Consider the following 22,789-nt stretch of genomic DNA (forward strand, 5'->3'; position numbering starts at 1 on the left):
CGAAAGCTTGTATCACATAATGGGCCATCCTCCCTCTCGCGCGATAACAACACACATGGCTCAGATCTGGGTAGAGGCTCACAGACATATAGGCATTGAAAATTAAATTACCCTGGTACAACCCCTCTGGAATAATACTTTCCTCCCCGAGCTTCACAAACTACCTAAATGGCCGAGTTGGGAAACGGCAGGTATACTAACAATGATCAAAGATGGCAAAATTATACCTTTCTCTGAACTCTCGGACATCCATGGTCTCCTACCAACTGAACAATATCATCACACACAATTCTCCCATGCACTTAGGAAACATGCCAAACCTCGCTGACCTGCCAGAATGCACACCCATGAAGAGGAACATAGACCTGGATAGCGTGAATCTCAAAAATACATCTGTCATGTACAATGCAATTTTTTCCTTTGCCACGAAAGAACTATGTAGTCTGAAAGCAAAATGGGAGAGGGGTGTGGGTCCACTGTTGCCTGAGGACTGGACTTCGACCCTAATGTACCCCAAGGAGATAGCAATTTCAGCTAGAATCAGGTTTATACAATTGAAAGTGTTATTCAGAATATATTATCCAAGAGTGACTTTGTACTGCTGGGGCAAGATCACAGATGCCAAATGCCTACGATGCAAACAAGAGGAGGGTACTTTCTATCAAATTCTGTGGCAATGTGCACGCATACAACACTTCTGGCAAAAATGTTGTGATAGACTGACAAGAGCCATGGGCCGGCCAATCCCTAATGAACCCAAGCTGTTGTTGTTGGGAATTGAGGAGGAGGGGGAAATGACCCGCTTTGAAAGACTATTATTCTCAATGACCACGGCGCTGACCAAGAGGAACATTGCACAGTCAGGGTTGGACTGGCACAAGAAATAGGCCCAGTCACCCAAAAAAAAGTGGGCAACCCCTCGCCTCAAAAAAGTGTCCCACCCCTCGCCTCACGACACTTGACCTCTGATGACATCACCAGAAGTGATGTCATTTGACCCCACCCCAAAGTGACATCCCAGGAAGCGATGAAAAACGACCTTTCACCCCTTGACAAAACAGGAAGTGGCATCAAATAGCATTGTCCCTAAGTACACTAAATTACTGTGAATCCAAGCAGACTTCCAAGGCCAAATGATAATATGTTATTGTATAGCGCTTAAGCTCTTTTTTTATAGAACAAATATGCATACAATATCACCTAACCTGGGTTGGTACTTATTTATCGACCTAAGAAGGATGAAAGGCTTTTTGAGAAAAACTAAATGAAAAAAAAAATACATTAAATTTTTCTTTCTTCTAAACCGGCCCAGGCATGACCAGAAACCGGCCCTCACTCCCCAGGGACAATTTCGGCCCGGCCACGGGCCGAAAGGCCGAGGGGCCAATCCGACCCTGTGCACAGTTGTGGATTCTCAAGTATACACAGCTAGAGGCTGCCCTGGTAAAGCCCATTAAATATGGCAGAAATGGGAACAAACTATGTAGTAAACAAGAAGAGAACTGTGGAACTCTGTTGTGTGGTAGACATACAGAAGGGATATAGTCCAAATGTCGACTCGTCATGTGCTGTATAGCTGCAAATAAATCTGTGGTCAGATTACAATACCTTGTTGTAGGTATGAAAGTTTGTTGGTATATTGTATGTGGTTGTTCTTAAGTAACAAAATACAATAAAATGTGTTATTAAAAAAACGAGGGGCCTCATTACGACCCTGGCGGAAGACCATGGTGCTAATAGCACCATGGTCCATGCCGGTAAGTTACCGACTCCGCCATGGAGAAAGGGGGAATTACCACCCCATTACAAGGTTGGCGGGGCGGTTATTCCCTCTTCCTCCATGGCCCTTCCCCATTCCCATTTTTGCCCCATAGGGCTCAATGGGAATGGGGAAGACGCTAAGTACGGTGCCGCAAATTGCGACACCGTAATTAGCACCAAGGTCCCTTTGCAGGTCCCTACTTTAACAGCTGGTCTACACCAGCCGTTAAGGTCGGGTCCCGCAAAGGGACCTCGTAATTAGGCGCTAATAGGTTAACGGCGCCGCAGCCTTTTACGGCACCGTTAACCCATTAGCGCCTGGGTCGTAATGAGGCCCAATGTTTCGGGAGGCTGTTCACAGTTTCTCAGTATACAAGTAGTCAGATGCCACTTTCTCATGCCTGGGAGAGCACAATCTTGATGTTAGCGGAAGATACTAAGATTCATTAACAATTCCTGCAGTGCGTGCTACTTCCATGGTTCTCATACTGTTCACAGTGAAATGTCTCACCTACTGTTGCTACTTACGTCTGCTAAATCCACCGTGCCTGGTAAGGCATTTGCCTAAAATACACTTCAGTATGCCAAACAGGAATTACTGTAATGTCCTGACCGCACTGGTACATCTGGGCGTGATGGAAACAACACCCCTTCCAAGATGGCGGCCATAAGGTGTCAATTCGACCTCATTAAAATGGCTGCTGTTACGTTATGGAACATGCACATCATACGCAATCCCGAAAGCCTTCACGGTGCCGTCTCTCAGCATAAAGACCCCATGAGTTCAGTAAGCAATGCATCGTAACTATTTCTCCATTGCAATATGCTCGTTTCCCTCTTCCTGTCCTTGTCATCTTCTGAATTTTGCCTCTTCTTGGTACTCCTGTCTACCTGTGAAAGCAAGCGTCCCCAGCAAGCACGATCCTCCCCGCAATGAGAGACAATGAAGGACTCTCCCAAAATGGGAATAAGGCCAAGACAGAGTGCGGGTGAGCGTAAATGGGAGTTTATCAATCAGAATAGGGCATGCAAAGAACTCTGCAAACTCCGAGAGCGCTCTGCCTGACAATAGCAAAGGCAGGCGTATATATTTACAAAAATCGTCATAAGAACCTACACACTATAGGGGGCACAAGCTCAATGGGATTGGGTGGCGACGACTAACTATAGGTGCTGCTGCGATGTGGTTGGCTTCGGCTGGAAGACGTCACTGGTCAGCCTCGTGGGTTGGGCTGGGCCTGGCAGGGTGGCGGAGTTCATCCAGGCGGTGTTGTGGGGCCATCGCGGCCAGTGGCAGAGATGAATGTCTTTTCCTGACTTATTAGCCCTATGCCATGCACACCGCAGTCATTCAGGCATTTTGATATTATCTTCTTTAGTAAATCTTTCAGTAGGTTATACAACAGGTTAATGCAACACAGGAGGAATGCACCCTGTGAGGGGACTGGAGGTAATACGTCAGGGCATGGTTACCAGTGTCCTGTTGACCGGGGCCATAGGTCGAGGGGCTAAGCTTCAGGGCCTGGGACAGGCGGTACATGTCTTTCTGCCTTGTTAGAAGTTGTTATGGATGTTCCGCTGTGTGTTGTCAAAGTGTTGGGTGTCCTGATTGCACAGGGCCATAAGTCTGAGATGGTTCGGTGGGTTGTGAGGTTTACGAGGGGGCGCGTGTGTTCAGGCAGAGGTTTACTGCTGTGCTGTAAATAATGCAGGTGGCGGGTGGTGGCCTTGGGTGCTACAGAGGGGGTTACAAGTCTTTGAAGCGGCTCCAGTCTGGTTGGGGGAGGTAACGCAGCGCGGCGCGGTCTCTGCTCTCATGCCTTGGCAGCCTTCGCAGGGTGGGAGGGGGAATGGCCTTGCACGTATTTCACAAAGGTATCTCCCTCGTGTGTTGCCGATTTAGGTAAAAACATCACAAACATTTGAACACTCTATAATACTTATTCAAAACAATACAAAACATGCATTTAACCTTTGCTGGATGTGTCTCGATTATACCCAGTCTGAGCACCTTATTCATACATTATGTTTTAACAAGTACAGTATTTAGTTATATGCATATATCTTTGCAGTAAGTGAGGTAGAGTTAGGATTGGTGGAGAACATAGAAAGCAACCCGCCACTTGTCCGTGACGGTGGTGGCCCATGTGGGGCCTAGACATGCACACATGACATGCGCCTTTCCGTGCATCCTTCACATGGGCCCTCTGTATGGTTACATTCGTTTTCTTGTGTCCTCTAGCAGCATTAGTTCAGTTATGGCGCGAGCCCATGGGGTGTAAGTTTCCCAGTAATACACGTAACAAATAGATTCCTGGTGCGTTCCTTTATTATTAGCACCCAACTGCAATGGTATAGGCTCACCATCGCTTATATCATGGAAGCATGATTTCTTGTAATTATACATTTTACAGGCTTTTGTAATATAAGGGATTTTGTGGAAGAAAAGCATCCTTTGCAAGTAGTCTCAACATTAATATACAAAGATTGTCTGTCATCTAATGACTATTTTACTGTTCTTTTCATTGCCTAGGCCTGCTGGCCGGGTCATGCTGGGAGCGATGATACACTGCGGGAGGTGAACTGTTACAATGTTAGTGTATTACACTAGCTCATGTCCGTCTTGTTCGTGGGAACGTGCTCGCAGCGGATCTGCCAGGGTGCTGCGGCAACAAGGATGACTGAAACCCTGCAAGGGTGGGGGCCACACTACAGTGCGCTGAGCTCACACCATCTTTACCAGACAAAATGGTTTCTAGGCCTAGCTAAATTTTAATACATGTGGGCAATTAATACGTGCGGGCAATGTCTTCAGTGGGTGAACCCTCTACCACCTGGGCCCGGGTGGCATGAGGGGACGCCCAAGAGAGCCATAGTCCTCACCTGGGGAGAAAGCGCAGGCGAGGGGGGTCTTCTTGGACCAGTCCTCCCCTACATTTCCCCCCTTTCGTTACTAAAGTAACGAATTCTTTAAATCTTCTATCCTCCTACATTCTGCCTCGTCCATCACCGCCTCATCCCATGCAGGAGTTCCTTTGATGGGCAACCATGCTCTGCACACCCCCTTAAGCTCTCACCTCTCCGGGCGTATTCATCTGGGGTACACATTAGATATATGCATCCACCATCTCCTTCCAAGTCTACCCAAACTTCCTCATACCATTCTAATATACGGGGCTCTTTGATGGTGGTGTGCCACAACTTATCTACAATATCTTTATCGTGGTATATAGGCACCAGTTGGTACCTGGGTGAGTTATCTATTCCTGTTTGTACTTGTGCTTCTTGCATCGTTTTTATTGTACCGTGTGAGTTGCCCATTGTCACCATCATCATTGCACCATTTGGTACTGCGTTAGCACAAACTCGAAGACCCACCTGGCACAGGCAAAAAAGTAAAAGGAGGAACACAACAGCTGGTATTAAAAATTTCACAGTTGTTCCAAGCCATGAGGAACCCAGGAGAAGATGTTGTCGAACCATGTACTCGCTTCTGCTCCACCTTCCATTTTCATTTTTTCTCCTAGGTTGTGGACTGCTTCGATCACATGGGACAGGGAGCCATTCTCTGCGTCTTCAGAAGGTACGAAAGTGCAGCAGGCACTTCCTATTTTTCGGCAAACACCACCGTCCATCGCCGTCAACAGGTCCAGGACATACCTGTTTTGCATGGTCATTAGTCGTAAAGCTCTTAGTTCCACTTTTATTATATTGAATCCTTCTTCAGTGTCGTTTGCCAGCTGAATCAATTCCCAGCGTGTTATCTGGAGCCATTTTGCGTTTGCCCTTGCTTGGACACTTGAGACGAGTGAGGCAAAAAATGTTTCTGCTGAGCTGAATAATCGATATTTGTCTGGGATCTGAGCCAATAGTTCTGATGATGCCTTTGATATGTAATTTGATGCTCGTCTGTTACGGGTCAGCACTTCTCCCTTGCTTCCAGAAGACAGGACATATATTTGTGACTCTGCAGTTGGTTGAGCCACACTCTGCATGCGTTCCTGTGTCCTTTTGCTCCCATCGATGTGGCTTTCTGGTATCACCATTAGGGCTGAGTGCAGAGTGGCCATTGAGCAGCTGCCACTCCATGACTGAGGGAGGTGTAGGTATGCCTGGTTGCCGCACACCCAGTACGTATCCATCAGGGCCGCTGTTCCTTTCCTCAGATCTGGAATGGTGAGGGTCTTGTTGCAGTTCTTGTTTGTTCCCATGGGGGTTCTCCCTTCTCCTTTAAAGCACAGTTTATAGTCCATTTCGCTCTGCAGTTTGAACGGCTTTTCAATGGCAGTTACCCAAGTTAGTTTTGAAATGTGTTCTCTCCATACTGGTGTACATGTTTCCTCTATCCACTGCAATTTATCCGGTGCCACACCTCTTAGTGCTTCCGCTTTGCACAGTACTTCTTCATCCTTCCGCTTGTTGTCAGAAAAAAGTGTCCCTTCTATTACAAAAAATGGTTCTTTCAAACATACCACTCCTGCCGTTTTTGGGTAACACGTTTTCTCGTTCTGCAGCATTTGAAAAGTCACTTCGTGTGCCTGGAAGGTGTTCTTAATCCTGCACAACGTGAGATGAAGGAGACATTGGGCATCCACAATAGGCAACTCTTTGGGTAACAACACTTTGGGTGTACCTGATGCATGGGGGATGAGGGAACAGACATAACAGCTCTCGTTTGTTGTCTGTTTAGCTGTGGCACTCATGTCTGCATACCACTTATTTGTTTGATGGGGGTGTCGTGGGTCTTCCATCTTATCTAGACCTAGCCCATAGTACTCATCATACTTCCTCCTCCCTGCTTCTCTCTTTCGTCTGTTGTTCTTGTTACTCATGTACTTCCCAATCCCCTGGGCAGTGGACAAACTAGACCCCCCTTTCTCATTCCCGCCCCCCTTGGCCCATTCATCATATAATATTTTGTGCATTGCTAGTAGCTTTTCGTCTTCTTTCCTGACGTTATCTGGCAGATTGTTTTTTGGGATGGGGGCAGGCTGGCTGGTGGGGGTGTTATACAACCATGATATGGCAGACGGGTTTCGGTCATTGAGACTGTGGGCATTGTAATTAGATACCCCTGGTGGAGACAGTGTGTTGCTCTGCATTCCACCTTGTGGCTTTTTTCTTTGTGAGGTGACAACACTGGATGGTGTGGTATGATACCCCCACACAAGTTTAGTTCCGTCCCATATCAAAAAATCACCTTCCCTGGTATTGACACCTGCAGTTGCATTGGGCCCGGTGGTACTGTTAATTCGTCCAGTAGTGTTGTTACTCCCTCCCCCCTCGTACATCTCGATAGAGATGAACGCTATAAACCAATATGTAACCAAGCCAAACATTATCATAAAAAACAATGTGATGCATACTGATAATCCACACTCATACGAATATCTACATCTCTCATATACCAATTCTCTCATTCTACTAATTCTATCCGTTGCAGGCTGCCCGTTAGATGCCATGGAAGCTCCTGTTTGAGATATAAAAGTGCATTAAGTGCATGCATGTAAACGTTTTGCTGGCACCATCTGTGCCAATACATTTGACGGGGAATGGAAGCGGGTGGGGATGCGGGGGAGGGGTATTCACAGACAAGGGTATATACAAGCTATAATATTGTTATTTCATTAATTACATACCATTCAACAAGATAAAAAAGAAAGCACACACATTTTTTTTTTTTTTGGAATATCCTTGTCAGTCATTATTCCACTCTAGTCCAGTACTGACACACACACACACGCAAGTTCATATTTAGACATCCTACTCATTTGCATCGTTTGCTGTTGTCTGTGCCTCCTCATCTATCTCCTCTTGTACATTGCTGTATGCTTTCCGTACGTCGGTCAAATGCACCCAGTACCTCAAGCCCTTCACCTTCACTGCCGTGGGCGTGCAAAATATTACCTCGTATGGGCCATGGAATCGTGGTGCATTCCACCGACGCACAAAGCTTCTAACATAAATTGAGTCGCCTGGCATCAGCTGTAGCTGTTGCTCTGGCTCCGTGACAGATCCTGTTACGTTTCCCTCTTCTCTAGTGAAGGGTGGTGAGAGTTGTTTTGATATGGCGCGCGCTGCTCTTGTCAATTTTCGTAAATAGTCTGTAAACTCGTCTCCCAATATTGCGGCACTTCTGTGGGCATCTGAGTGTTCGCGCAGTGGAGAGTGTGCTGTATTCATTTGTCTCCCGGTCACGATCTCGTGCGGGGACAAATGGTGGTCTTTGCTTGGCTGATTTCTCAATTCAAATAGCGCCAGGGGTAGACAGTAAATCCAATTTTTCTTTAATGAGAAGCATAGTTTTGATAACCTGCCCTTCAACAGTCCGTTCATCTTTTCCACTACGCCATTACTTTGGGGATGATAAATAGAACACAATTTATGTTTTATACCCAATAATGTGGTGACTTCCTTGAAAAGTTCATTCACAAAGTGAGAGCCGTTGTCTGAGCGAATCACGTCACAAATTCCCCAGCGCGGGAACACTTCCCTTACTAGGAACTTGGCGGCGCTTTTGGCGTCAGGTCGCGCACAGGGTCCTGCTTCCACCCACCTTGAAAATGGGCACACAACCACGATCATGTACCGCGCGCCATTACACCTTTCCCCCATGTCTGTGTAATCTATATGCAGTTCTTTGAATGGGCCAATGGGTTTAGGAATTGTTCCCCGGAGTGTGCGCAATGTCATTCCTGAATTGTATATTTGGCATGTTGTGCATTCCATTGCCAATCGAGACACATGCTCCTGGAGACAGGGCACGAACCATTCTTCCTGTATTTCCGCTGCGATGTGCTGTTTGGTATTATGTGCAGGGAAGTGCAGCTGTTGAAATGCAACTTCTAGTAACTATAGCGGCATTACCACTTTCCCTGAGTTATTTTGTCGCCACAGTAGGTCTGTTCCCGACTGGCTGCACCCCCGTTTTGTCCACGTCAATCTCTCCTCTGCACTAGCTCCTTCCTGCAATTCTAGTATTTGTGATATGGACATCATGTTGTACCCTTCTGGGGGCTCTTCGGTTCTCTTGTTCTTCAGCATGTACTCACCTGTGTCATATTTCTGAAAATGGGAAGCCTCCTTGGCGGCAGCGTCCGCTGCCGCGTTCCCTAAAGACACAACGTCTGTGTTGGATGTATGGGCCGGGCACTTCACTATTGCTACAGCAGTAGGGTTTTGTAGGGCCTCAATTAATTCTTTTAACAATTCTGCATGCTGCACTGGTGTTCCGTCTGCCCGTCTGAATCCCCTACGGCCCCATCTTGCTAGACCTCCATGTACTGTCGTCGTCATGTAAGCTGAGTCTGTGTATATTGTCACTGCACAACCCTTTGCTGCGTGTAGTGCTTCTATGAGCGCAATCAGTTCTGCTGCCTGTGCAGAGTAATGCGACGGGAGGCGGTACTGTACTAGTGTTTCAAACTCACCTTCTTCTAATCTCACTACCGCCATGCCAACGTGTTTTTCTCCCGTGTCCACATCAATTGATGCAGACCCATCCACAAAGTACACTTCCCCCTCGCTTAGAGCGTTTTCACACACCGCTGTGTCCTCCCCTCCTTCTCCTGTGTGGGTTGCGCAGTCGTGGTTTTGCATATCCTCTAATGTGCACGCTTCTGTAATGAATGTGGCGGGGTTCACTGTTTTACATCTCACTATATGGATGTTGGCGCTGGACAATATAATCTCGTAGGCTGTTGCCCGCTGTGTGGTCAGTGTGCTTTTTGATCTCTCAAGTATTGCAAATAATGAGTGTTCCACAAACAATGTCACAGGGCACCCCATTACTATTGTGGCACTTTTCTCAATCGCGAATGCGGCTGCTGCGAGTGATTGTTCGCACGCGAAATGACCCTGCATCACGGCATCCAAAGTACCACTATAGTAGGCCAATGGCTTGTGTCCTAAGGATGTTTTTTGTGTCAGTACCGCTGTCATAAGTGTTCCTTTGCAATGTGAAAATAGGTAAAATTCGCGTCCATAATCAGGGTTTGCTAGTACTGGAGCGCTTGAAATTAGCTCTTTTAGTGATTGAAACGATATGCTCATTTCTTCTGACCATTTTATTTTTTCATTCTCCTGTTGTGCTTCTTTGAGTGCTTGTAGGAGGGGCCTCGTGTATGCTGCATAGTCTAGTATCCATGCTCGGCAATAGTTGCACATCCCCAAGAATTTCTGCATATCTTTCACTGTTGTAGGTTCTCCTACTGATCTTATTGCTTCTACCCTGTCGGGAATTATCCTTTTTCCATCTTTTGATATGAGCTGTCCCAAGTATAGGACCTCAGTCAGGCAGTACTGTAGCTTCTCCTTGTCTACCTTGTATCCTTTGTTGGCCAGTAAAGTCAGGAGCATTGTTGAATCTTTTCTACATGTTGCTTCATCTTGTGCACACACTAATAAATCGTCTACATACTGAATAATCGTACTCTCAACTGATAGGTTTCCCAAGTCTTCATGCAATATGCGGTTGAATATGCTCGGGCTCTCACAGTATCCCTGTGGTAGTCTGCAGTGTTCATATCTCTTTCCCCCCAGCGTGAAGGCTGTAAGGTACCTACTCTCTTCAGCCAGGGGTATTGAGAAAAATGCATTTTTCAAGTCCACCACTGTGAAATGTGATGCCGCTTTTGGGATGCTGCATAGTATTGATGCAGGGTTCGGGACTAGAGGGAACTCTTTCTGAATTACGTCATTGAGGGGGCGTAAGTCCTGTATCATCCTCCAAGATCCTCCTTTCGCTTTTTTGATTGGATAAATACATGTGTTACATGGGGAGTTTGAAGGCACTATTATCCCTTGTGCTAGTAGTGCATGTATTGTTTCTTTTATCCCTTCTTCAGCTTCACGAGACAATGGATACTGTTTGACTCGGGGTAGGATTGCTCCTTGCTTTAGTTTTATTATTACGGGTTGTACTCCGTGCAACAGCCCTACATCATGGGGGCCTGTTGTCCATAAATTGTTTGGTACGAGCCTCATGTCGTCATCAAAAAATGATGGTGGTGTTCCTACCACTGCCATCAATTGGACGGGGATCTCCCTGGCTTGGATCAAAATGTCACAGGGCATCGCTATTTCCATTGCTATCTCACCATCCCCTTCTGTGTCTGAAAAGAGATCCTCATCTGTTACCTCGCGTAGGGCGAGGTTTGGGTTTGTACACAGCACTGTGCGCCATTCACATCCTTCCCTGTCCACTCCAATCACAGCGATCCTTTTCGTTGATACCTGCACAGCGTGCAAGTCCAACGATACCACTGATCCTGGTGCTGCGTTTGGACACACTATGGGGCGGAAGAGGAACTCTGCTGGAATCCTCCAATCCATGCTTCTTAGCTCTGGAATCACGAGGGCCAAAGTCTTTAGCCCTTCAATAAACATTTCCTCATTTTGTGGCAGCCCTCGTATTTCCTGTGTGGTTGTGTAGGCTTGCACTACCAACATCGCACGCAAGGGGCATATCCCGGGTGTAGAACACACTATTCCTCTCTCAGTGAATGATATGGTCATGTTAAGTTTACTCATAAGATCCCTCCCCAACAAATTTATTGGTGACTGTTCGTAATACAGTAAGGGTGCCCTCACGGTCTTGCCCCCCACCGTTACATCCAAAGCTTCTGTGTAAGGAACTTCAATTACAGCCCCAGAGAACCCCTGCGTCTCTAACTTCCTGTTAGATAACGGGAACCGGCCCTCTCTGACACATGATTTTTCCGCTCCCGAATCAACCATGAATATAAACTGCTTGTCTCCTATCTGCGCCCCTACCAATGGTTCCTCCGCTGCACTGTAGGTGGTAGATAGAACTGGACACGCAAGTGTTCTCTGTGGGCTGTCCTATGCGGGGTGTCTCATCGCCCCCCCCTCATTAAATACGTTTCCTGAGACCACTGACATGCCGTTGTAAGGTGCTGGTGCGGGGGCCCCGTTTGCTGTTGTTGCGAAAGGGTTACCTGGCGTATACTGCATACTGTCGTTGTTTTGTGGGTGGTTCTGTGTTCTATACTGGGGTCCCTGTTGCTGGCCGGCATTACCTTGGCCTGGGTTTCTTAGTTGTTGTTGTCCCATTGGGAGGCCATATGGGCTTCCCGGGTGGGGATGGCCATATTGTTCTACCTCTTGGAACCCGTTATTGGGTCTGCTTCTGCACTCTCTAGAATAGTGCCCCCATCGGCCGCAGTTCCAGCAACTTCCTTGTGCACCTCTAGGGCCCTGCCATCCATTTCCTCCCGTTCCCCCGTACCCCGTTCCGCCTCCTCTTCGGCCCCTGTACCCACCTCGTCCCCCTCGAGGGGTCCACTCTTGCCACTGCGGACCTCCACCTTGCTCTTGCTCATTCCACTGCCGCTGTCCTGCTCCCGCCCAATTAGCTGCCATCCTTCCTTGTATTGCTATCAGCCCCTCCTCCTCATCGTCTCCCTCCCTGCTGTGTGGGAGCGCGGCTACTGCGACCTTCACCAATTTTGTCTGTACTAACTTTGCTTCGTCTGCCAATCTTTTCTGAGCCACCTCCTTCTCCCTTTCCTTTATTCGTTTTCAATGGTGTACTATTATGCTCTGAATTTCTGGCCATCCCTTTGCTTCAATACCTGCTATCTTGTCGAGCGCTTTCTGCACTTCCTTTGGGAGCCCTCTTTTTATAATGAAGTAAAATAAAGAGGTCGATTGATACCAAGGCGTGCCCGTCTCCGCTCTCCACATCTCTTGGACCCGAAAAATGTAATCCATAGCCTCCTCCCCGTCATTTATTGTACACTGCATCACGGACTGTAAGTCAGGTGTATCTGGAAATGTTTCGCGTAAGGCGTCCCACACCCTAGCCCGCACTGTGTTAAAGGAGGCCCCATCATGGCGGTCACAATCTAACGTTACTCCCGGGAAACCGGCTTTAACCCATACTCTTTCAGCCTGATCGCCCACCGCTGATATGAGCAGACTTTTCACATCTCCTACAGCTAGGGGTACCCCAGCAGTATGTTTTTCAAAGGCGTATATCCACTTACTTGCCCCTCCTGATAATGGGGGCAATAGCTTTAATAAATTGGCTTTATCCATCTGTGCCCATGGGATATAGTTAGGTCTCCCTCCTCCTCTGTGTATCAACGGGAGCTGTAGCTTTCCTTTTGTTATGGCACCCGGACCCGATTTGGATGCTGATGTTTCTAGTGATGCCATTTTTCCCACTCTGTTCCTCAGTCGTCCCGACCACTCATCGTCCAGTGTTCTCACTGAACATGTGCCATCCCCCCCTTCGCTTCCCCCTCCCATAGCCATGCTCAACATGTCACTTTCTTCTAACTCGTCCCTTATGTCGCATAGTAATTCCTCTCTATCCCCCATAGGCCTTTCATCATTGTCAGTATCTCCCTCACGTGTCTCTATTTCAATTATTCGTGTTGGTTCTTCTTCAATTCTGAACAGTATCTCACCTTTCTTCCACCCCTCTTCAGGTCTTTTTGTCTCGCCTGGCGCTCTAGACGTGCGCCCTGATCTAGTCGCATTAAGTGCTGTTTGTCCGCACATGTCTTTTATCCTCGAGAGCTCATCTTTTGCCATTGAGAGTCTTGACTGTAAATCATCTGTGAGTTTCTCTATGTCCACCCTTTGTGTACTCGCCTGTCCTCGCTCCCTTGTACTTTCATATGGTGGGGGTGCAGTGGGCCGGTGGGGTGTAGGGGTTGTCGGGGGAGGCACATACGTCGGATCACTGTATCCTTCTGCGGGTACAGGCTTTTTTAATATCGGGTACAAACTTATTACCTCTACTGGTGGCACTACACTTGACAATTCTTTGATATCTTTCTGTATCATCAGTGGATTGTCTGTAGTGGATGGGAGATCAGGATTTACTACTGGTGCTTTAGGCGGTGGTATCTCTTCAAATAACCTCCAAAGATCTAATATTTCCCTTCTATTTTGCAACTGTTTTCCTTTGTACTTCAAGAAAATGCATGTGACCACCATATCCAGAACGCTTTTATCAAATGACCCTCCCTCTGGCCATATCTGGGGTAACCCCTCTCCCTTCAACCCATTGGTCGTGATATTTTTTAATCCGCTCCGCGTACCCTGGGAGATTCTTACAAATATGTGATAAGGGTGTTTCAGCCCCCATCTCTGTGCCCTCCTGGTGCTTATGTGTCTCTGTGTGTCTGCAACTCCAATGTGAAGGTAGTATCAATATTATTTTTCGTATTCTACTTCACATTCAATGTTATGCTCGGTTGGGCTCTCCCTCCCTTGACTGCACAATACGAAACTGACTGTACACAGTTTCTACTTTGTTCTCTTTGGGGGACACATACAAGAGCAACCCATCATTTATTTTGACAATATCAACCCGGAAATCAAAAGGCACCCACTCACGTCACTGTATCAACGTTGCCTTCAAAAAGTTTTATCCGGTCACACTTACCATGACCATTTGACAATTATACATTTATAGCCGTTTTACACATTCGCAACCTCAAATTGTCCCCTGACACATACGAGGTGCACACACCTCTTGGTAACACTCAATGCACCATTCAAGCTGCCCTCCCTTTCCTCCCTAGCCGGCTGTCCCTGTCTGTCTTACTTAGATAGATGGATGCGCATATATATATATATTTGTATGTTTTAACCTGCTCTCCCCCTTCTAGTAGGACCCTTTTTCTCTGACTTTCTTCCCAAGTTCGTGCTAATCTCGCTCTTTATTCTCCCCCTACCCCTAAAGAAAAAGAAAAGAAAGAAGTAATAGTAATCACTAATATATTCTCAGTGCCCCCTTTTGCTGAACACTTTTATCTTGTATTTCACTTCGTCATATATTCCCAGTACTAGTCAATATAGCACTATGCGGCGCCGCCTTCCACCCCCTTTCGGAGCTAGGTTCCCGTCACCTTTATCTCTTATTCACCTCGTAATCCTAATGGCCATATGCAAAGAAAAAGAAAGGAAATTTTTAGAATGATCTTTAGTATATCTTCGTACCCCCTTTTCGTTCCCTGTCCTACACTTCTCTCCCCGCTCCCTTTACAATCGCTCACACTCAGTACTCACGTGCCCGTCTTGAACCGATAGTCTCCGAAACTGGGTCCGTCCAGGCAGTGTCGCCGTCAGCTCAACAGTCAGCCCCGGCTCCGGCGAGCGGTACTCAAAGGGGATTTTTCAACCGGGATCCCGTACCCTCTCTCTATTGAGTGCGCACTTCTTAGTGTACCGGTCGCCGTTGGCGGGCAGCCTCCCGGAGCCGGCTCACCGTGCGTATCCCTTTTCGACCGGAGATTCTCGTGCCAAAAGGGGACGGTTATAATGAGTTAGGAAGAAATAATATCACGCTATCGGGGTCACCACTGAAAGCAAGCGTCCCCAGCAAGCACGATCCTCCCCGCAATGAGAGACAATGAAGGACTCTCCCAAAATGGGAATAAGGCCAAGACAGAGTGCGGGTGAGCATAAATGGGAGTTTATCAATCAGAATAGGGCATGCAAAGAACTCTGCAAACTCCGAGAGCGCTCTGCCTGACAATAGCAAAGGCAGGCGTATATATTTACAAAAATCGTCATAAGAACCTACACACTATAGGGGGCACAAGCTCAATGGGATTGGGTGGCGACGACTAACTATAGGTGCTGCTGCGATGTGGTTGGCTTCGGCTGGAAGACGTCACTGGTCAGCCTCGTGGGTTGGGCTGGGCCTGGCAGGGTGGCGGAGTTCATCCAGGCGGTGTTGTGGGGCCATCGCGGCCAGTGGCAGAGATGAATGTCTTTTCCTGACTTATTAGCCCTATGCCATGCACCGCAGTCATTCAGGCATTTTGATATTATCTTCTTTAGTAAATCTTTCAGTAGGTTATACAACAGGTTAATGCAACACAGGAGGAATGCACCCTGTGAGGGGACTGGAGGTAATACGTCAGGGCATGGTTACCAGTGTCCTGTTGACTGGGCCGTAGGTCGAGGGGCTAAGCTTCAGGGCCTGGGACGGGCGGTACATGTCTTTCTGCCTTGTTAGAAGTTGTTATGGATGTTCCGCTGTGTGTTGTCAAAGTGTTGGGTGTCCTGATTGCACAGGGCCATAAGTCTGAGATGGTTCGGTGGGTTGTGAGGTTTACGAGGGGGCGCGTGTGTTCAGGCAGAGCCTTACTGCTGTGCTGTAAATAATGCAGGTGGCGGGTGGTGGCCTTGGGTGCTACAGAGGGGGTTACAAGTCTTTGAAGCGGCTCCAGTCTGTTGGGGGAGGTAACGCAGCGCGGCGCGGTCTCTGCTCTCATGCCTTGGCAGCCTTCGCAGGGTGGGAGGGGGAATGGCCTTGCACGTATTTCACAAAGGTATCTCCCTCGTGTGTTGCCGATTTAGGTAAAAACATCACAAACATTTGAACACTCTATAATACTTATTCAAAACAATACAAAACATGCATTTAACCTTTGCTGGATGTGTCTCGATTATACCCAGTCTGAGCACCTTATTCATACATTATGTTTTAACAAGTACAGTATTTAGTTATATGCATATATCTTTGCAGTAAGTGAGGTAGAGTTAGGATTGGTGGAGAACATAGAAAGTAACCCGCCACTTGTCCGTGACGGTGGTGGCACATGTGGGGCCTAGACATGCACACATGACATGCGCCTTTCCGTGCATCCTTCACATGGGCCCTCTGTATGGTTACATTCGTTTTCTTGTGTCCTCTAGCAGCATTAGTTCAGTTATGGCGCGAGCCCATGGGGTGTAAGTTTCCCAGTAATACACGTAACAAACAGATTCCTGGTGCGTTCCTTTATTATTAGCACCCAACTGCAATGGTATAGGCTCACCATCGCTTATATCATGGAAGCATGATTTCTTGTAATTATACATTTTACAGGCTTTTGTAATATAAGGGATTTTGTGGAAGAAAAGCATCCTTTGCAAGTAGTCTCAACATTAATATACAAAGATTGTCTGTCATCTAATGACTATTTTACTGTTCTTTTCATTGCCTAGGCCTGCTGGCCGGGTCATGCTGGGAGCGATGATACACTGCGGGAGGTGAACTGTTACAATGTTAGTGTATTACACTAGCTCATGTCCGTCTTGTTCGTGGGAACGTGCTCGCAGCGGATCTGCCAGGGTGCTGCGGCAACAAGGATCACTGAAACCCTGCAAGGGTGGGGGCCGCACTACAGTGCGCTGAGCTCACACCATCTTTACCAGACAAAATGGTTTCTAGGCCTAGCTAAATTTTAATACATGTGGGCAATTAATACGTGCGGGCAATGTCTTCAGTGGGTGAACCCTCCACCACCTGGGCCCGGGTGGCATGAGGGGACGCCCAAGAGAGCCATAGTCCTCACCTGGGGAGAAAGCGCAGGCGAGGGGGGTCTTCTTGGACCAGTCCTCCCCTACACCTGTCCTTCGTTTTCTCGTGGGACATCTACCTTATCATTCTGCCTTGATCCTCTGAGTCTTCATCCGTCTGCCCTGCTGCCTTCCAAGTCTTTGCTAACCACCTGCCAACCTGCATACGGGAGGATAGCTCCGGGGCAACGCGCTTGCCTTGGAAGGAGGATGACACGGAGCAACATAGGTTCTATCATCAGTGGGTCTGCGCTTAGAAACCTCTGGGTATTAAGCGCGTTATTAATAACCAATTACAATTACATACAGCAAAGGTTTAATTCTCCCTCTGGTGTTTTTGCATCTTTATGCAGTGGAAGCGGAAGCGATTCTATGGTTAAGACATGCACACTATGACATAGGACAAGTGCAGTTATGCCAATAGGGCACTGTTCCACATCCCTGAATGTCATACAATTGATTGTGTGCCCATCCACGTGGCTGCAGTTCATAGGGGCAGCGCTGGACAAGACATTGATAAAGGCATTCCCACCGCCCGTGAGAGATCATGCTAGCAGCTCGGAAGTCTTTATGGTGGCTGGGTCTGATGGCCTCTTGTATTCTGCTCGTCCTTTGGCAAGGATTTGCATGAGGATGCTCCAGTGGGAGCTCAGGTTCAGGTGAAGCTAGCTGACTGGACCCTTGGATGACAGGTTGCCAATAAGTGTTGCCCTACCTCAGCACTTGGGCTGGTGGAGCAGGAAGCAGAACGTTATATGGCGTGAGCCCGTTGCTCTCAAGGTATTTCAGGAGCAGGTCATTATGGATGCATTAATGATGATTTTGGGCACCATCTCAATGACTTGGATGCTTGGGAGAGGTGGATGGAGAGATAAAAGAGACACAACATAAATCGGTTTGAACTCTGTGTGATTCACCTCACCTTACAGGCTTTTCATTCACAGTTGTAGGGTAAGAGTGTGATTATCTTGGCAGACAACACAGTGCCCTATGATATGTGAATGGGTCCAGGGGCGTGGGCTCTCTGAAGTTATGCAGGCAGCCACAAGCTCTGTGTTTGTGTATGATTGCCAGGGCCATCTTGGTCTAGGCATCCAACCTCACATGAGAGAGCAAGATGAGAGAAGACATCATTATCAGGCAGCAGCCAGGGTCACATAAGTGGTCTCTACACCAGTCAGCGATAAGCAACGCCTTTGAGATCTGGATGTTACTCAGGAGGGCCTGTTTGTGACACATGTGAACCGAAAGTATCTTCAGTCCCGCTCGAGGGAGTTTATGCAGAGGCGTAGCCAGAATTGTCTAACAAGTGGGGCCTGATGTTGATTTAGGTGGGCCCACCGGAGTGACATTAACATCTATAAATGCCCACACAGTGCTGCCTACAGAGTTTGGGTGGGCCTTGCCCATTCAAACCCTATCCTAGCCCGCCTCTGAGTTTATGATGAGGGGGGTCCTTGGATGATTCTCTCTTGTTTCCATGGACATTCACACTGGTGCATGGATTGCCTCGCGTCCCCCTGCTGCAGACAGTCCCGAAGAAGTTCAGATTCCACAGCTGGACAATACTCTTGGTGGCCGCTGATAGTTGCTATGTGGCTGTGCAAGGTCTGGTATTCAGATCTGCACAATCTCAGTCACAGGGTGGCTGGAGGATCCCAGTGATCCGTATCTTCTGACACAGGAGTCATTCGTGGTCTTTCATCCAGACTTTTGTTTGCCTGAGATTTCATATACACAATCTATTTGAAGAGGTTCTTGACCTACATGATGGGCTTAAGGGGGCAGTCTACCAAGAAACTTTACTTAGACTGCTTCTCTCCATGTGCCCTCTCCTTTTAACTAAGCTCCCCTCAAGTAACAGTGCCTCAATGCCCAAGGGCTGCTGTGCGCTATACAAATGTAATAAATAAATACATAAATTAGATGGTTGTGCTTTTGCAGGTGGTGCATTTGACAACAGAGCAATCCTTTTCTGCCTCAGTGATCAGGGTGCTGTATTTTGCACTGTTACTAGAAAATGAAGGTCTGCACGTCTCTACAGTGTGGAGTTATCTGGCCACAATGTCTATTTTCATGTGCAATCCAGAACATGGGCATTTCTTTGAGTTGCCAATCTAAGTCCAGTTCTTTAAGGGGCTTCTGCTCCATTACTCTCTGGCACCATACATCCAGGTGCAGTGGGACGTGGAACTGCTTTAAACCCAACTGATGGCTCTGCCCATTGAGCCATGCATAATTCTGACTTCAGGTTTTTGACATGGTCAACTGCCTTTATAGTGGTCCTCTGTCAGCCAAACCGGGGGAGCAAGCTGCATGCCCTGTTGGTTGACAGGCCTTATACTGTCTTTACCAAGGACAAGATGACACTTCCAGTGAAGCTACCCTTTTTATCGAAAGTGATATGTGAATTTCACATCAACCAGGTGACACAGCTTTTGACTTTATTTCCTCCTCTGCAGATGTCAGTGGCAGAAGAGCAGCTGCAGATGTTTGTTCCTAGTGGGGACTCAGATGAACACGAGATGGACAGTTGTGGCATTTGCTCACCTGTCCAAATGGACGGCTGTGTCCAAAAAGCCACTCTCCAGGTGTGTTGTCACCTGCATCAGACTTTGTAATGAGGTGGTGCACAAGTCTCCTCCTGAAGTGTTCCTATCCAGGAGATTTGAAGGCCATCAACATGGTTGTTCCTGCACACATTTGTAATTTGTAATTGCTTGGATTTAGATGCTAGGGGGAGGCCTCATTTTCAGCACATCTGACTCGTTCTGAGGCCCTTATTCTTTGACAGTCAACAAAGAGAATGTGCTTCTGCCACAATTGTTTATAACTGCAATCCCCCCCTTTTTGTATACATTTGCTGAAGGCAAGAATATTGCTCTAATGATGTGCTGGAGCAGGTGGTTCCCCTGCCCTTAGTTCTCCATTTTAAGTGTTAGCTTATGCATGCGCTGTAGATTTGGTCAGATGGTCTGGGAATTCACTTGAGATTCAGTGATCAATCCCAACACAGCTGAATGAGGCACATCATCCCACGTCTGTGTATATTTACAGCAAGAACATGCTTGTATTACGTTCCAGCAGTAAATATACAGAGACGCACTGAAACTGGCAAATTTGCCTTCCACTTTATAAAGCTGAATGTAGAAGAGTGCCAGTGCACAATCTAGTATATAAGACAAAAGATTCCACCATTAATCACATTTTTAAGCAACCATAGCAGCTTCGAGTCATTTCCTTTTTCTTGTTTTAATATATTGCCTTTTTTAAATAATTGGACCACCCTGGTAATTATGGGGTGTTTACCAAATAATCTGTGCTATACGCTTAATCTTCATTGCACTCATTGTTCACCAGGTGCAACGACGTTCTTGACCTGTTGGAGACCATGAAGCACTTTCAGATTTTGGAGACGGTGGTGCAGATTGGCGGCGCAGGCAGTCCAAGCTTGGATGCAAGGGTGGAGGAAATCTGGGACACGTACAGAAGAACAAAAGAGATCTTCATCAGCCAGACAGCTGACATCTTCACCATTGATCGAAACAATCCATTTGAGAAAGCATTTTTTGATTTCAGGATAATCATCAAGGTAAGCATTCCTTCATGGTACTTGACACTGCTAAAAAGAAAACTGTGCATATGTTCACATGCGTAATCTATCCTCCAACTAAAACTTCATTAATCACATTCCAGTGGGAGAATCTAATAGGGAATTTAAGAAAATAAGCAAATGTATTGGTAGTATGATGTGAAGTAAAGGCTTTTTGTTTTTTTTTAAATGCTAGATGCGGCAAAAGGTCCAACACCTCCCAACTATTGGCACCCATTCTGCACACTGTTCCTGCAAAGCAAACACTGAACAGTTGGAAGGTGTACAATTTTTTAAAATTCTGGTATAATAAAGGAAAATGCAGTTTTATAAAGACATTTTTGGGCCTCATGCGAAGTTTGCCGGTCCGGAAATAAGGGTGTTGGTAAGCTTACCGGCACCATTGTTTCCGGACCGGCAAACTACAGGTTTGCCGGGCGCAACGGTCACAGTAAGCAAAGCCATCACGGATGCTGGTGCTCCCATGTCCCCACTCCCATAAAGTCCTCTTGGACTCTATGGGAATGGGGATTAACAAAATTACCGGCACCTGACGTCCCGGTCGCCGGGCTTGTAATAGCTGGATGGCACTGGGAGGTCAGGCGCCGGTAATTCTACGCCGGATCCGTAATGAGGCCCATTTTTATCCTAATGAAAGCTAGTCTAAGATGTCACTTGGTAGACAAGTGTTTTTAAAGGGTGCCAGCTGAAATGTTGCAAAGCGAAAGATCTCTCTAGATCCGTCTCCAAGTCCAATCCTTTGGAGCCCTCAAACACCAGGCTTTCTGGGTAACCACTGACTACGTACAAATGTCTCATTTAGATATTGGGTGTATCATATAGCATATTTAGTATTGGGCCAAATATTGAATACAGTAAAATCTGGAATATCCAGTACCACCGGGAACCCAACGATACAGGATAATCAAAAATTGTTGTTAACCAAATGTCTGTCGTTAGAGCTGGATAAAAAGTCAAAAAGCCTGGATAACCAAGATTCCTCACCTGCTTGCTCCTTTCTTCACCTCCAAAACTTTGTTATCCAGCATTTTCTGAACATGAAACATTTCTATTAACAGCAATGGAGGTGTTACGGTTAATAAGGGGCCCTGATAACAAATCTTTCACTGTAGTTAATCAAATATTTATGGAAGCCGAATATGACGCAAAACAGTTGCTTTATGTAATACATCCAGTTCACATTAAATCTTTTGCAAAACCCTTTCAATAGAAGTGCAAAATATTTTTAAATGTATCTCGATGATTTTAATTTTTCTAGTTTTTCGTCAACATATTGTTCATATTTAAATCATACAAACCGGAAAAATATAGATTAGCAAATAAAGTGACCAGATGCATGAAAGCATATCATAGGGCATTTTGAAAGCGTGTGCTATCTAAAGTGGCAGGCTTCACAAATGCCAAGCACCAGTGTGTAATGACATTGGGATTTGCAGTTGCCTTCGAGTTTCGTACACCTGGCAACCTCGTGCAACTGACAAGGTAGTTTAAGTATAAATGAAGTAACCTTCTTCCTCGCAGATCTCATGGAAATATATGTACGGTATCGGGCAGCGTATGGGGATTAACAAAACATGGTAACCATCACTCCATGGCAAAGGGGTTCAATTGCTGAGTTAAGCAATCCACGTAGGACTACTTTTACTGTGCACGGAGCAGCCTTTGGAAACAGGTGCGCAGGTATATATCTCCCAAAACTGCTTTCTTGCCCCAAAAACCTTCTTCCTGACATACCACCTTTTATACATTATCTGACTCATGTGCCTTTAAGGTAAGGGACGAGGATCAATGTTAAATCGGCAACGTGAATCGAAACGCAGGTTTGTAAGCCTGCTGCCCCCATTTGTGTTTTATGTGGTGAACCTGCAAATGCTGCCTCATCAAAATTCCTTTGGAGATTTTGATTGTGCGTTGCCCCTTTTGACTTCACAAGATCTATATACTATGAGCAGGGCAAAAAACTGGCCTGATCGCAGTGCTTCTATAAAGTCAGTCCGTACATCTGGCCCTACATGTTGGGCTTTCTGACAACACACATAAAGGCAGAGCACCGTGGGGCAGACTACCCTATACAGAGAGATATAC

General features: G+C 46.8%; 1 protein-coding gene across 1 annotated transcript in view; it reads left to right on the forward strand.

Annotated features, from left to right (window-relative positions):
- LOC138487325 (uncharacterized) overlaps positions 1-22,789 on the forward strand; it is a 2,513,852-nt gene that overhangs the window by 209,449 nt on the left and 2,281,614 nt on the right. Inside the window, exon 11 of the mRNA XM_069613924.1 lies at positions 20,452-20,683. Within this exon, the coding sequence (XP_069470025.1) occupies positions 20,452-20,683 (232 nt within the window). The remainder of the gene's footprint in view (positions 1-20,451; positions 20,684-22,789) is intronic.

This window comes from Ambystoma mexicanum, chromosome 9, assembly GCF_040938575.1.
Source record: "Ambystoma mexicanum isolate Mex_15411 chromosome 9, UKY_AmexF1_1, whole genome shotgun sequence".
In the NCBI taxonomy this organism is placed as follows: domain Eukaryota; kingdom Metazoa; phylum Chordata; class Amphibia; order Caudata; family Ambystomatidae; genus Ambystoma; species Ambystoma mexicanum.